The 15581-nt window shown below is 53.1% G+C and overlaps 1 protein-coding gene across 3 annotated transcripts; it reads left to right on the top strand.

The window, feature by feature from the left end:
- Window positions 1-4916: 4916 nt before the first annotated feature.
- On the top strand, window positions 4917-15474 carry GGA1 (golgi associated, gamma adaptin ear containing, ARF binding protein 1). Of its 3 annotated transcripts, none has more exons than XM_088165323.1 (17): window positions 4993-5019; window positions 5610-5694; window positions 6001-6076; window positions 6692-6790; window positions 8004-8127; window positions 8602-8702; window positions 9732-9812; window positions 10207-10344; window positions 10479-10560; window positions 10760-10867; window positions 11138-11293; window positions 12044-12108; window positions 12247-12425; window positions 12538-12821; window positions 13038-13207; window positions 13450-13560; window positions 13727-15474. In XM_088165323.1, the coding sequence occupies exons 4-17, from the start codon at window positions 6707-6709 to the stop codon at window positions 13835-13837; spliced, it is 1794 nt and encodes a 597-aa protein (XP_088021449.1). In that variant the 5' UTR covers window positions 4993-5019; window positions 5610-5694; window positions 6001-6076; window positions 6692-6706; the 3' UTR covers window positions 13838-15474. The 3 variants fall into 3 exon arrangements, with proteins under 3 accessions (XP_014740796.1, XP_088021449.1, XP_014740795.1); XM_014885309.2 differs by lacking the exon at window positions 4993-5019 and adding an exon at window positions 5121-5245; XM_014885310.2 differs by lacking the exons at window positions 6001-6076; window positions 6692-6790 and having other exon boundaries at window positions 4917-5019.
- Window positions 15475-15581: the final 107 nt, after the last annotated feature.

Raw genomic sequence — 15581 nt, 5'->3', positions numbered from 1 at the left:
GCAGGTGACTGCACTTCAAAAACCTGCCTTCTGAAGGACCCGGGCTTACAGGATATAGGTGTTTCACCCTTGGTCCCGAAAGCCAAGGAGCAGAACACAGCTCCCATCCGTGGTTAAAAGTATGGCGACAAGGCTCTGTTGGGAACAGTCCCCAACCTGTCCTGTCCCCAGCCATGCCTGGGTACTTTGGCAGTGCTCAAAACCGAGACAAGGGGGTTGCTCACAACTGCACAGCATGAGCCATCAACCTGAGGCAATGCCCAGGCCCCGCCCTGCTCCTGTTGCACTTACTAAGACAGATGAAGCCAGAGGGACTAGAAAGGAGCCTATGAAAAGCCAGGTCCACCCTTGGGAAATCTGCGTACGCGTCTCCCTCCCCCTCCTCTTGGGTCACAGTTTTCTTTTTATCCCTAGATCCACGTCCACCATGCCCTAGCACTGGGATCACTCTGCCCTGCTGCTCCTCACCATCACCAGCAGCGGGGCAGAAGCTGGCTGTAGTGCCAAGCGGCAGAGACTGAGCAGCCAGGCTGGAGGGAGGGCGCCACAGGATTGCCTCCTCCTGCTGTTTCACAGCCCAGTCTTAAGCCAGCACTGGAGTTTCCTAGGGAACCTGAGGCAGCTGCAGCCAAATTGGGATTGCTGGCAATGGAGGATTTTCAAGCCTGGGCCAAAACCCATCTATTCAAGCTCATCATGCCACACTTGAGCCAGCTGCACAGCCCAGTACACGTGCATTCAGCACTGGAGCACTCTGCAGCAGGAATGCTTCCTCCCTGAGCCACGTTGGAAAAGAGAGGCTGCACACAACTGCATCCCTGATCCGCGGCAGCTGCTACATGAAAGATCCCCAGCAAACGCTTCACTAAGTCACACTTCGTTGTCGCCGCAATGCGGGGATGTGCTCATCATCCAAGCTTGGGGATTTGCTGCAGCTGGGCTCCCCGATTTGCTTCAGGACACCTAGCTTCATGTTGCCAATTTCTGCTCAGATCACGCTTGGGTGCCCGTGAAAAATGCCTTTGCAACAGGCTTTTACTCCTCCCTCCTGCTGTTCTTTAGAGCCAAACTGTATCTCAGCAAAATCCAGGCTCTTGAACTACTTTTTTCTCTCCAATACTTGTGCTCTCTAATCATGCCCCTTCCATCTGCCAGCTGCAACACTGCAAGCAAGGGGTAAAGCAAGAATGGATGAATCTGTTCACATTTTCCAGTGCCTCTGCCGACTCCTGAGCACCGAGTGCACAGTGCTGGTCATGGCTCTGTTCCAGTCCGGAGCTGATCTCACCAGTAGTGCTGTGAATGACTCCATCGAGGCTCCCCCTTGCGGGCTCAGAGCCCTCAGCGCTCACTTCAGCCCCATAAATTCAAGCAGCTCTCTCTAACCTGGCAGGTCTTCCTCTCCCTGTTTAGCTTCCAGCTACAAAACCTACCAGCCCCCAAGTCACAGCTACGACGAGGGCTTCCATCCCATCAGTTTTATTTCATCTTTGCCTGATGCAGATATAGTTCCTCAGCAGCAAGAGCATTCCCATATTCTCAGAGCACACCCCAAATGCCCCGGACTTTGTTGGAAAGAAGCTGTCAGCATCAGCAAATCCATTTGAGCCTTCCCCAGGGTGTAAGCAGATACTTTTCACTCCTCACACTGTCCAGAAGGGCACTGCTGCCTGCTCAGTCAAGGGACCAAGAAACCCCTTGAGCTGGAAAGCAAGGCTTGAACACAAGGAAAGAGGGAGCTGCACAGGTCACCTCTAGCTCTGCTATTTGCTTCTCTCACTCGTCTCGCTGAGCCAGTTGCTCTAATGACAGAACCAATGCGAAAAGGAAAATTGGTATACAGAGGTCAAGGCAATTCCCCAAAGGAAGAAAATGAAATTATACCCCCATGCTAACCACCAGGGAAACTGAGGCAGCAAGCATAGCTGAGTATTTCCCCGAGTCTTGCTTCAAGACATGCTTAATTGCAGAGATCTAGCCAGCAGGTTTTCTGATCCCTTATCCAGCATCCTGTTTCCTCATTCTGCTCCTGTAGCTGCAGAAGGATGCCTTTGATCACTGGTGACAGGTCTTCCTACAGCTAAAAGGGAAACTGCTGAAAAAAATGGAAGGGAGCAATCCTGGTTGATGATTGCATACAACAAGAAAGTGCTGCATATGAAAGGGAAGGAGACATTTCCTATTAGATTAAAGGAGCTCAAACCTGCTCTCCCTCTAGAGAAGTATGCAACTCTATACTTGCCTCTCTAATTGCAAGCCTCTGCTGGGAAAGGTGCTTAAAAGTATTGCAAAAGGAAAGAGATTAGCCAAGGTCAGGGAATGGCAGGGCTGCAGACCCAGAGGATTGCATAAAGAGGTGCATGGTCCAAGGTGATACCAGAAAAGGTGCTGTCAGCTTGTTCCAAGAGAAAGTAGCAGAGTGCAAACTCAGCTAACCCCCCAGGAACTGGCTGCTGGAGTCAGCCAGGGCAGGAAAACAAAAAAGCAAAAAAATTAACAAAAGGCCACAGTACCAAGCTTCAGGAAAGTGAAAGATCTCTGGCAGAACACCTTGCCCAAGAAAGAGAAATGTGATGGGGAAAGAGAAGCTCATGGCCTGGGCCAGAGCTGATGACCCAGGAGGAAGTGTACACAAGCACATCTGAAAAACATCACAGAGTTCACATAAACACACATGGCAGAGAAACCAAACCAAACCAACATTGAGACAGAGAGGGAGTGACAAGTGGTTCTGGCCTGCAGAATACAACCTGGTGGGTGGAAAACCCTTCTTCCAGGAGGACCAGCCTCTCCTTTGAGGCCTTTCTTTCCCAATGGAGAGGGACTTGGCCTGTTTGGGATTCACCTCGAGTGCACAAGCAGCAGGAGTGTTTGCTGAGCCTGAGCTGCTCAGGCAGGCACTCCCCTGCCTGCTGGTGCCCTCTGCGGGCGACTGCTGTGGAGACTGACAGGCACGGACCGAATCCCTGTGCCAAACCTGGGATCTGCATCCCTCTGCCAAACCACAGACTGCTGCATCCCTGTGCCAAACCTGGGACTGCACCCTTCTGCCGAACCACGGACTGCACCCCTGTGCCAAATCTGGGACCTGCATCCTTCTGCTGAACCATGGACTGCATCCCTGTGCCAAACCTGGGACTGCATCCCTGTGCCAAACCCGGGATCTGCACCCCTCTGCTGAACCACGGACTGCATTTCTGTGCCCAACCTGGGACCCACACCCCTGTGCCGAGCACAGGGTCATGCTCTGACGCCATGGGCTGTGTTCATCCAGGCCTCTGGCTTGCACTCCATCACTTTCCTCCGCAACTGGCTACAAGCTAATTATAGCTCCAGTACTTTCCCTCTGGAGCGGTGTTAATTACAACTTGGAGCGCCTCGCTCCGTCCAAGCCTAGCTTAAAATTCCAGCTGTCGGTAAAAATAAATCGGGGGGAGAAAGGTTGTTCCTCACTCATCATCCAGCCATTCTTACAGGGAGCAAAGATTCAGATTCTGATCTCTTTTTCCATTGGCTGCACTTTGAGTCCTTATTATATGAAAAGCAGATGTATCAAAGGGGAAAGAGGCTCCTAAATTTGTGAGAAATAAAAGCAAGGTCACCGCTGGCAAGACTCTTATGCACGAGTGCACTCGCCATTGTTTGCAACCAGCCGAAAAGAGGTGCAGCCTTCCATTCATTCTGGACTTAGTAACCACTGGGTGTTGCCAAAGAAAGGAAAACAAACAAGCTTGAGACTCAGACAGACCGAAACCTGAGCAAAAGGGGGCTGTGTAAAACACAAGCCTGCAAAACCTCTCATTCAGAAGCATCGCTGTGGGGGATGGAGCGATGCGTGCCTTCTATGCAGATTGTACATGACCTGGAGGGCTCCTAGAGATGACTTCAGGATTCTCAGAAATATCAAAGGAATAGTGACAGGCAGGGCTGACTCATAAGATTAAAATAACCTGTGTAAAACGTGCCTGAACACAGCAAAGGGAAGGATGTTGCAATTTTCTATGAAAGGCACTTTAAAAGGGCTTTGTGATGCAAGACAGTAACAGTTAAAAAAAGAGCTACATTCAGGCGCCAAAAAAGTGCTTTTTAATGACGAGAAAGCCTTTACCAAAACAATGGCTATCCATCAGGAAAAGCCATTAGGTGTGACAACAGGGCAGTTCCCTCGTCAGCGGTGGGATTAGCACTGTAAATGAGTAACCCAGCCCGGGAGGCAGGGCTCACACTGTCTCCACATCACAGCCCGGAACGCCGAACGGGCTGCATTGTGCCCTTATCGCCGGGGCTCTGGCCAGCCCCTGCCCCAATCCCCACCGCTGGCACCCTCACACAGGCGCTCCCCAAAGTCGCTCGGGCTCCGAAAAGCAGGAAAGCAAACTGCAAAAGCAGCGAGTCGGAGAGAAGCCGTGCTGCTCCTGCCAGAACCCCTGGAGCACAGAGAAAACAGGCAACTGTGTTAGGTGTCACAGTTGCGCTGGCCTAGATCACCAGAGCCACACGGAAAGCGGGGACAAACGGGGCTTGTTTTCCTGGAACGATCCAGCGACTTCTAGAGCATCACCAACCACCCCCGCGCCCGCCCCACATGCTCCTCGGCCAGGCAGAAGGGCCAGGCCAAGCACTGCCAGAAAATCAACTGCTATTTAAAGTACAGTGTAGGAGACCGCACATACTACCATTTATATTTATATTTATTACTAGTCGGCACCTGACCCCAGCTGGCCGCCTTGGCCCCGGCGGGCGCGCAAGGCGCATGCGCCGCACCCGGCGGGCCCGTGTCCTTTTAAAGGACACGCTGCTCAGCACCCGCCGGAAGTGCCCGTTCTCCGTACCGGAAGTGGCTTCACCTGCCAGTAACACCGGTTCTTCCGGGAGGGGCCGGCTTGCCCGGTTCCCGCGCGGCCGTTGCTTTCCGGCGCTCTGCCCCGCCCCGCTCCGCCCTCGCTTGACCTCTGTGTCCTTCTCCGGGAGGCTCTTCCGCTTCCTTCCGCATCCCGCGCCTTTCCTCGCCTCTGCGAGGTGAGCTCATGGTGGAGTGGAAGTGCGGGCCAGCAGGGGGCGCGCTGGCCGCGGAGTGGCGCTCTGCACGGCCGACTTCCGGGTCTCTGTGTCCAGAGGGATCGGAACTCTTCATGGCGCGGCCGCGCCGGGCCCGGCGGGAGGGCGGGGGTGGGGGAGCGCCGCTGCCCCGGTGAGGAGCCGCGGGCCGCCGACATGGAGCCCGAGACGCTGGAGGCGCGCATCAGTGAGTGCGGCTGCGACCACCGCTCCCCTCCCAATGGGGCGGGGAGGGCGCGGCGGTGGGGGGCGCAGGGGTGTGCGGGAGAAGGGCTGGGGGTCGCACGTGGTGGCCGTGGCTGCGGGCGAGACCCCAGGGCCGAGCCGGAGGCAGGGGTACCGTGGGTCAGCAGGGAGGAGGGGCGAGAGTTTGTGCACAGGGCTGCCATGGGAAGGGGCGAGTGGACGCGAGTGTGTTCCTCCTCTCACGCCATCCCCTGCTGCTGCACCCGCTGGAGTTGGCAGGGGGAGAGTGGGATCAATGATGTCCCTCCAGAGGGTGGGAGCCTGCTGTTTTTTTTTTTCTCACCGTCCCCTCCTCCTGCCCGCAGACAAAGCCACAAACCCCCTGAACAAGGACCTGGACTGGGATGGTATCAATGCGTTCTGTGAGCAGCTCAATAAGGAGCTAGAGGGGTAAGTGCTTTGTCCTTTCCTCAGGCTTCTCCAGGTCACAGGCCTAGTTATGATTCCCCACCCAGCAAAATCCAGTGGGATTGTCCCAAGAGCTGAATAGGCATGAAAGCCCTCAAGGTGGGGGTAGGTGGGGGGGTCCTAGTCCACTAATGGAAAGTTCCCTCCGGATTTTGAGATGTCTCAGTGCCTTCTCAGCATCTTCAACTTGCACCATGCTTTTCAACTCTGGATTCCCCGACAGAAATGCAGGTACCAGGCTTTTTGTCAATAACCGGCAAGCTTTTCTTTTCCTGTCACTCCTTCCAGTCCTCCACTTGCCACTCGGCTTCTTGCCCACAAGATCCAGTCTCCACAGGAATGGGAAGCTATCCAGGCCCTCACGGTAAGGGCATCTGCAGGCTGGTAGAACTAGATGGAGGGGCAGGGCGTGGAGATGCTCCAGCTTGACTGGAGAAGCACAAGAAGTTTTGAATTCCCTCTGAGAAAGCCCTGGAGCACCTGGTCCCTTGGGTGGGAGAGGGACTGAAGGTGGTTCCGCAAGTCAGAAGAAGTTACTTGGAAAGGTTTTGTTCCTAGAAGGCTCATAGCCTGTTGAAGTTGGATAGGAAGCTTTTTGGCTTTTGTTGTGGTGGCCTTGGCAATGCTGTGTTAATGGTTAGACTGCATGATCTTGATGGTGTTTTCCAACCTAAAGGATTCAATTATTCTTAATCATGTTGTGGATCTACACATTGAAACCCTAGTGTTTGTGACCTCTCTAAGGGTATCCCTTTGGATAGGCTGTTGAGCCATCTCTGCAGAAACTAGCCCCAAAGACGAGAATCTTGCTTCCCTGTGGGAGGGTGCTTGACCACCTGGGAGGGAACAGGGGATGTCCCTTTGTGCTGCTGTGACAGTAGCCACAGGCTCTGTACCCGGTGAGAGGGAAGCAGGAAGGAGCTGGCTCCTGATCCTGCTGCTCACCCCATGCTGGGACTCACCTGGCCCCTCTCCCCAGGTGCTGGAGTCCTGCATGAAGAGCTGTGGCAAACGCTTCCACGATGAGGTGGGCAAGTTCCGTTTCCTCAATGAGCTCATCAAGGTGGTGTCCCCTAAGGTGGGTCTCACGGCATCATGCTGGAAGGGACTAGTGCCTGGTGGCAGGAGGGCTTTGGGAAAAAGTGGTGACTGAGTCCGCTGAGATGTGGGTGAAACAGGACAGTGTTAGTCAGAGATCTAGTCCCTGTTTCCCAGTGCATTTTCTGGTGGGAAGTGAGTTTTCACCCCTCTGTTCTAGCCTGATTCTTGTTGTAGGAAGCTGAGGGCCAACTGGACATGGTGCAGCCAGCATTTGTGAGACTACTGAGTTTATGTGCATGACTGGAGTCACCTTCCCTGCATCCCTGTTGGGCTTTGTCTGTGCTGCATGTGCTCAGGAACCTCCCCCAGCTTTGACAGGACTGTGTCTCTCTGGGGTGTCCCAACCTGATTGAGACACTCTTGGAGGACAAGCCCAGGCTTGGTCAGTGGTGTTCTGGTGAGTCCATCTGAAGGACCAAGTCATTACCTGCTCCTCTGCTGATGCTGCTGTTCCTGCAGCAGAACAAGCTGTGCAGGCTTCCCTATTCAGTCAAGGCAGTGAACACCAGCAAAAGTAGAGTTAAGGAAACACAGGCTAAATATGACTAAGGAAAACCTTTGTCTGCCAGTCACAGCTTGTGATCTGTGATGATGAATAGCCCTGGACAGTGACAGCAGCATCCTAAAGTCCTCTTGCTTGGCACCCTAGAGTATCCAGTCCTCTGCCTTAAGACACTTGTCTCTGGTGGCACACACACTGTTTCTACCACCAGTATTCCCATCAGAGCCATGTGAGAAGGCTGAAAGATGATTGCATGGCACATTCTGGGTGCTGGTCATCTGGAGCTCACCTTGCTCAGGCCCTGCCTTAAAGACCATTGCCCCCATGCCTCTCCCAGCCCTGCTGTCTTCTCATTCCTAAAGGGCTGCTTTGCTGAGCAGCTTCTTTTCACAGAACCTGTCCCTTCACAAGGTGACAGGAGACCTGCCTGAGCCTTCCTGCCTGCCCCTGTGTATTGCTGAGGAGCTGCTGCTGCAGGATTTCTCGCACCTCTTGTTTTTCCTGTGATGGAAACCAGGCACAGCATAGGATGTGTTGCAAGGCCCTCGTGAGCTTTCCTGCTTGCTTCCTCTTTCCTCCTTGTGCCATTGGGAGTGGTCTCACTTCTCCTGGGAGGGCGAGGAGAGGAACAGGCCAGACTTGCAACGGCTGAGATCAGCTTCAAGCCACCTCTTCTCTCTTCTTCTAGTATCTTGGCAGTCGGACATCTGAAAAAGTGAAGTCAAAGATCCTGGAACTGATGTACAGCTGGACATTAGGCCTGCCTCATGAGGTGAAGATATCAGAAGCCTACCAGATGCTGAAGAAGCAAGGTGAGAGGCAGTGGTCTGGAAGGGATAGGTGGACAGATGGTTTTGCTCTCCTTCACCCCTCCTTTGCCTGGGCAAAATCTGAAACAAGCTCTCCCTTCCCTCTGCCCAGACCCAGGGCATCCCTCAGTTTGACTCAGCACCAGGGTCAGGAGAAGGAGCGGGTACCTTGGGGCTCCTGGTTGAGCAGAGGGAGTTGCTGGTGATGAGTTGCTGAATTGGAGGGCACATCTGCTTGCTCACATGGGAGATGGGACACTGGAAAGATCTGGGGCTGAAGGGCTGAAGTGCTTTGGCAGTATATGCTGGAATTTTCTAAGAGAAGGTATTTATGGGGAATGGAAACACAATCCAGGATCTTGGGTAACAGGAGCTAACTCACACACGCTCGGTCTCAGCTGGACTGGAAAAAAGACCTGGGTGGCAGTGCCATCCCTGAGTGAGTCCTCCTGATCTCTCCTTTGGTTTCTTCTGCAGGGATTGTGAAGTGTGACCCAAAACTTCCAGATGATGCTCCTTTTCCACCACCTCCTCCTCGACCTAAGAACATCATCTTTGATGATGAAGAAAAATCCAAGGTAAGGGCTCTGTGCAAGGAGAGAGACAGTAAGCATCATCTTCCTGCTGCAGTACCTTACGTCTCCCTGGTGTGGGACAGTCAAGGTTCCTGCTCCTTCACGCTGTCCTTCAGAAAATGCATCACAGGAATACTGAGGGCATGTTCCAAAATCATGATGAAGGAAATATCCAGAGGAGTGGGGCATGTGGGTCTGTTTGACCTTTGGAGCACTTAGCTGCAGGATGGTGCAAAGGGTGAGGCGCTGACATTGGCCCAGGCAGGTTCAGGAAGGTTTGCTGCTGTGAGCTCTCTAGACTTTGGAGTTATCACATGAGGTTTAAATCCCAGCCCCAGATGATGCTGCTGTTATCTCTTCCCCACTCCCAGCACTGCAATCTGCTTATTGCCCAACCACTTGTAGCCACCTGGACCCATCCTGTGTTGTCTTTCCATCCCATCAGAACTGTGTCACCACTCAGGCAAACATCTGCAGTATCAGTGCTGATACATTTAAGCAAGTATTGGGCTCCTCTGGGTCTAGTTCTGCAGAAGTGTGATGCCACTTTGTTGCAAGGGATATAGTTTGCCTCCATGGGATTTGTAGGTGGGCAGTGGGACTGTTCCCTGGCTTTGGAGAGGGAGAGAAAGTGGGGGCTGTCCGTCTTCACCAGCAAAGAGGATGTGAAGATGTACGAGTAGGAGTCCATTACAGTGCCGTGGCAATTATTGTATAAACCAGCCTTTCTTCTGTCTCAGTGCTGCTGTACTCCAGACTTTCCATGTTGGGTAATGGGAAGCAGGTTTTGAGTGCAGGGGATCTTGGAAAAACCTAGCTTGCACAACCAGAAGTACAACAGGAAAAGGAGGGCCAGTTCTACTTCTCTCCCTGATCCCTGATAGCCCACAAGCTCCTGTGGCTGGGCTTTCTAAACGGTTGGAATTGTCCTCTGCCAGACACAGGGATAGGGAGAATAATTGGCTCTAGTGTTGAAAGTGTCTCTGGCTGCCGTCCCTCAGCTTGGGCTCAGAAATTCCTTTTCATTTGCAGACACTGGCTCGCCTCCTGAAAAGTTCCCATCCTGAGGATCTCCGGGCTGCCAACAAGCTCATCAAGGAGATGGTTCAGGAGGTGTGACTGGGGAAGAAGGGAGCTGGGGAGTCATGGTCTGGGTGGTGATGGTTGGCACTGGCTTTGTGACCTCATGCAGACATACGGAGCTTCTGCCCAAAATTCGGCTGCAGCAGCAGCTGTGAAAGAGTCCTTGTGTGAGTTCTGCCATCCCCTGGCTACTTGGAGGAATGGCTCTGGGTGCATTTTGTGACCCAAGCCCTGCTGCAGCACTAGATCTACAGCAATTCCATCCCTGTCTGGCATATTGCTGCCCAGAGATGACCTGGAGTTTTCCACTGGAGTGGGAGCTGTTTTGAGGGCAGTGTTGCTGGCTTTAGTCCAGGATAGTTGGCTGGCCTGGCCTTCCTCCTCTCCAAGTTAGGACATCCTTCCCCATGTGCTTCCCCTCCAGGACCAAAAGCGCATGGAGAAGATCTCCAAGAGGGTGAATGCCATTGAGGAGGTGAACAACAACGTGAAGCTGCTGACGGAGATGGTGACAAACTACAGCAAGGGAGAGACAACAGAAAGCAATGAGGACCTAATGAAGGTAAGGAAAGGCAATCCCAGAATCCTTCTTGGGCTTAGCAGAAATGGGTGACCCTTATTCCCTCATCCTCCTGCCTATTTTGCACACCCAGCTGAGCATCCCGCTCACCTCATCACTGTTTCTCCACTCCCCAGGAGCTGTATCAGCGCTGTGAGCGCATGAGGCCCATGCTTTTCCGGCTGGCCAGTGACACAGAAGACAATGATGAAGCTCTAGGTAAACATATCTGGCATTTCTCATCCCAGCTGAGACTGCCCTGGAGGTGTCAGTGTACCCTGATGCCGCCTGCAGCAGCAATGGGGAAAACGCTCTCTGCAGCGGTTTCGTTTGCAGAAACTTGGGCCCTGCTTTGAAGAAACAGACAGACTTGGGGTGTAAAAGTTACTGTCTTAACTATTTTCACACTTATTTTCAGCGGAGATTCTGCAAGCCAATGACAATCTGACCCAGGTGATCAATCTCTACAAGCAGCTTGTACGGGGAGAAGAGATCAATGGGGAGACGGTGGCCAGTCCCCTTCGAGGTGAGGAGACTTGAAGAATGGGGACAGGAAGGTCAAGCAGAGGGACCCTGTTGCTGGTTTCCTGCGGAGTAAGAGAAGACTGAGAAGTGGAAAGGGGAAATCTGCAGGAGCTTAGAGTAGGGCTGGTGAGATAAGGAAATGGCTTGTGGATGTGGCTGTTGCATGAAGAAAGGGAACTATAAGGGAGAGCAGGGGGGTGTGAGGAAGGATGGGAACTAGCCTCACCACACTGCATAAGGACGGGATAACGTTTTCAGATTCTTTTTGCAGGCAGCACCTCGGCGCTTCTAGATCTGTCTGGCCTGGAGCTTCCAGCAACATGCCCTTCCTACCCAGCCTTGCCCACCCTTTCAGGTGGCTCAGCAGCCCCCGTGCCTGACCAAGCTGGCTCTGTCTCCTTGCTGGATGATGAACTCATGTCTTTAGGTGAGAAATCCAGAGCAAAAGCTTTGACTCTGCATAGTTCTTCTTTGGCAGGAACACGAATAAGAGAGAGTGCTGGTAGAAGTGAATAATGAAAGACAAAGAGGTGTCCTTCACTTAGTGTGAGAGAGAGCAGGGAAGAAGACCCTGCTGTGATTCTGAACTTCAGTCCCATGGTGTTTTCCTGGCTAGTCAGAGAGAGCCTGTAGGGATGTTCCCACTGATTTGCTCTGGGTAAACTGACTTGGCAGGTAAATCAAGAGTGATGCAATGGCCATCCCCAGATGGTTTCACAAGGGTGGGTCACCCCCAGCTCCTCATGTTTTCTGCTTGCTGTTGAAGTCATGAGTTGACAACAGATGCATGGGACTTTGAGAACTGTTCACATGAAATCATGTGAGTGCCAATCTTAGAAGGCTCTAGAGTCCTGCTTTGCACGACAGAGTGTCTGTTTCCTTAGACAAGCGCTTTTGAGTACAACAGCATCAAACAGACAACATGGTCAGTCAGACTGGTCAGCTCAGTAGTATTCATTTTTCTGCCAATTGCAGTGAGAACTAAACTGTAAATGAAGCTCTCTGGACATAAAAAAAGCCACTATCACCCTTCTGGCTCTCCCCCATGCAAGGATGGGGACCAGAGATGGAGGCCACATTGGTAGTTCTGCCCTGCTGCTTCTGTCTTACTCATGCCACATGTAATGCTCTTACTGGTTTGGTAGGTAAGCTTCATGTTTGCTTTTACTCCTGGCAGGCCTGAATGACCCAGCACCACATCCTGTCCAGGCCAGTGACAACAGTGGCTGGAACAGCTTCCAGGTAATGCACTGGGAGCTAGGGCAGAGGGTGGGGAGGGTAGCAGAAACAACAAATATAGGTAGGGAAACATGCCACATCTGATGGTCGGTGCTGATATGCAACCCTGCTTTGGGGCTCTCCTGTGTGCTCTTTTCATAGTCATCAGACAGCAATGAGCTCAGTATCACCCCTATCATGGCAACACCACCAGTTAAAGCAGATGCTGGTGCATCCTCCCCCAAACCATCTCCTAGCAGCAGTGGCCTGGATGACCTGGACCTCCTGGGCAAGACGCTGCTGCAGCAGTCTTTGCCTCCAGAATCTCAACAAGTTCGATGGTAAGCACTTAGTAGTATAGTCTCGCATCTCTCTCCATTGTGTCCGTTTCTGGGGTGCTGCACAGCATTTCAGAGCCCTGTTCCACTCCTTGCTCTCTCTCCTCCCTGGCAGGGAGAAGCAGCAACCACCCCCTCGGCTCACCCTGAGGGATCTGCAGAACAGGAGCAGCTCTGGCACCACAGCCCACAATCCCAGTGCTCCGCCTGTGCTCCAGAGTATTTCCCCTAACCCCACGCTGCCTCTGACCTCAGAGCTGCCTGCCCCTGCTACACTTCTAAAGGCTGCCACCACACCAGCAGGAAGTACTGCAGTCCCACCACGGCCTCCTGCCACTGTGCTGCCCCAGGAGATCTCGCTGGCCAACATCACTGTGCCTCTGGAGTCAATCAAACCCAGTGAGCTGGGGAAAAACAGGGGGGTAGGCATGGGGGGATTAAACCCTGCACACATGGAAGGGAAGAATGTGAAGAAACTTCTTGCTTGTTGGATTTTGTGAAGGCTGAAGAGGAATGGTGCCTCTGTCACTTCTGTGGAATTAGGGTGATGGGGAAAGGTGCTGTCAGGCCAGTTCCCACCTGGCTGACTGCTGCCTGTCCCTGCCTTTCCTACAGGCAGCATCCTCCCTGTGACAGTGTATGATCAGCATGGCTTCCGTGTCCTCTTCCACTTTGCTAAGGATGCCCTGCCTGAGAGGCCTGATGTGCTTGTGGTGGTGATTTCTATGCTTAGCACGGCCCCGCAGCCCATCCGCAATATTGTCTTTCAGTCTGCCGTCCCCAAGGTAAGACAGCTTCTGGGGTTGAGGTCCCCAGACTGGGCCAAAGCATGATTCTACTTCCGCAGGAAAAATTGAGTGGGTGGAGAGAGCTCTGTTAGCATGGGAGCAAATTCTGTTACCTTCAGATTAGCACAATGTTTTTCTCTGACTAGACAGCAGAAGCTTCCCGAGTACAGGAGCAGGGCTTCTAGCTGCCGAGTCACTCTCAGGAATGTGGTCACTCTCTTCTCTCACTCACTCCCTAGATAATGAAGGTGAAGCTACAGCCTCCCTCAGGCACGGAGCTGCCAGCATTCAATCCCATTGTCCACCCCAGTGCCATCACCCAAGTCTTGCTGCTTGCTAACCCACAGAAGGTAACAGCGTTGTCCCTGGGGCACGAACAGAGGCTGGTCCTGGTGCTTAGGCAAAGCCTCATTACCCTGTTCCCTCTACTCTGCAACATCTGAGATATGAATGGTTTGTGCCTCATGCCTTTCTTCCTCTTGTTCTGACTGCTCATCCTTTTTCTCCCGTCTCCAGGAGAAAGTGAGGCTACGGTACAAACTGACCTTCACCATGGGAGAGCAAACCTACAATGAAATTGGGGACGTGGACCAGTTTCCCCCACCAGAATCCTGGGGAAACCTCTAGGGCCACATGTTACAGGCACTACACTTCAGATTCCTTAGGAAGCCAACCCTGTGGGGCTGGAGCAGACAGAGGAAATGGGAGGGTGGGTGGGGGCTGGTGCTCACGCTCTATTCTCCAGATGGCCGGGCAAGGGCCAGAGGGAGCGTGCCTCAAGGAGGAGAGCAGAGATGCCAGGAGATGTTCATCTCACAAGACTAGAAGCGGAATGGAAAGCTTCATGTGTGTGAACAGTTGCCTTCCCTGCTCTTCTGAAGATGACACTCCCTCCCCAGTCTGTCCAGCTTCTCTTCTAACCCTGCTTTCCTGCTTTAGGTGCATAGGGGAACAAGGACAGGGAGCCTTTAACAACCTCAGCCCAGGGCAAGGCCTAGCAAAGGAAGATCTTTTTCCTTGTCTGCCCCCTTTGCACTTCTCAGCCCTTCAGCTATTTCGTGCTCTATGGTGCTCTCTCTTGTCCCCCTTGCCTCCTCCTTGGAGCTGGGCCCCAGTGATTCCATCTGGTGGGATCACTGGAGCTGATGAGGAACAAGGCTGGGCAGAGCCTAGAAATCTCTCCAACACCAGACAGAAAGCAGACAGCTGTCCTTGCTTTTGGGGGGGTCAGGGGGAGTGATCATCACATATCTCTGTTCTAGCTGCTTACAGAGCTGTTGGTGAGGGGTGGGGCCTCAGGGGCTGGGAAGGGCTTGCTCTGTGCCTTCCCAACCCCTTCAGCTGGTGTTCTGAACCCCTACAGCAGGGAGCCCTACACCACTCCCACAGGCTTTTTCTATCATAGCAAGCTTTGGGAACGGTGGTCAGAGAGGGGTGTGCTGTAGGGGTTGAGTCTCCCTGCAGCCTTCTGGCAGATGGGAAGAGGAAGCAGCAGTTAGGCTTCCTTTCTACAGCTGGGCTGGAGAGCTTGGTGGGGTGGGGGGGTTTCTCAGCTCTTCAGTGTCCTCTGGCAGAGGGGTGAGTGATGGGCTGGGAGTCGGGGAGATGGGAGCCCAGCTCATCACCACAAAGCTCTGCACTGGGGCTTGGGGGGGTTCAGCTGTGCCTTGTGCACCTTTGCTGCAGCTGAGGGCAGGCCTGGCTCCCTGTGGCGGGGAGGGGGCTCACCCCAGCCGCCTGATCACTGTGACACAAGAGCTGGGATCTGCAGGCACAGAGGAGACTGAGGGTAGCACATCCCAAGCAATCCCCACTCCCATGGGACTTAGGACCGTGGGAGCTGCTTCCCATCCCTAAGCTGGTTTGGAGAGGGCCTGATCATAAAAAGCAGAGGCAAGCTGTGTTCTGCATTGGCTTGCCAGAGGCAGAAGGAAGCATGTGTGAGCTGGAGACGAGCAGGGTGCCTTGCACTCCTGGCTTGGGGCAGTGAAGGTGACGTGTCTCAGAGCTGGGCACAGCAGGCAGAGTAAAGGTGAGGGGGAAGCAAGGTTTTTATGCTGGGATTCTGCTGTGTCTTACTTCCCTTTCCCATCTCTTCAGGGTTTTGTATGGGTTTTTTCTTTGCAGATCTTGTTTGGTTCTTGAATAGACTTGTATATATTTTCAGTGCAAAATTCTGTAAATGGAAGAAAACAAACATTTAAAATGAGACGCCCGGCGCGAAGAATCTGCTGTATTTATGGGAAATAAAAGTTCTTTCCTGATCCTGCTCCTCTGTCTTTTGACCTAAGGAATGCATTTTTCCCCTTGGACTTTCCTGGACCCCGAGGAGCTTCTCTGCACCCTGCCCAGCTTAAATCCTGCCCCTTCA

The sequence above is a fragment of the Sturnus vulgaris genome, chromosome 5 (genome assembly GCF_052056855.1).
Source record: "Sturnus vulgaris isolate bStuVul1 chromosome 5, bStuVul1.hap1, whole genome shotgun sequence".
Lineage (NCBI taxonomy): Eukaryota > Metazoa > Chordata > Aves > Passeriformes > Sturnidae > Sturnus > Sturnus vulgaris.
This window is presented reverse-complemented; position numbering and strand designations above follow the sequence as displayed.

Coding starts and splice junctions, on each gene's coding strand:
- GGA1 (XM_014885309.2), top strand. CDS start 5,215: ATGGAGCCCGAGACGCTGGAGGCGCGCATCA. Junction 12,109..12,246: donor GTGGCTGGAACAGCTTCCAG/GTAATGCACTGG, acceptor CTCTTTTCATAG/TCATCAGACAGCAATGAGCT. Junction 13,208..13,449: donor TTCAGTCTGCCGTCCCCAAG/GTAAGACAGCTT, acceptor CTCACTCCCTAG/ATAATGAAGGTGAAGCTACA.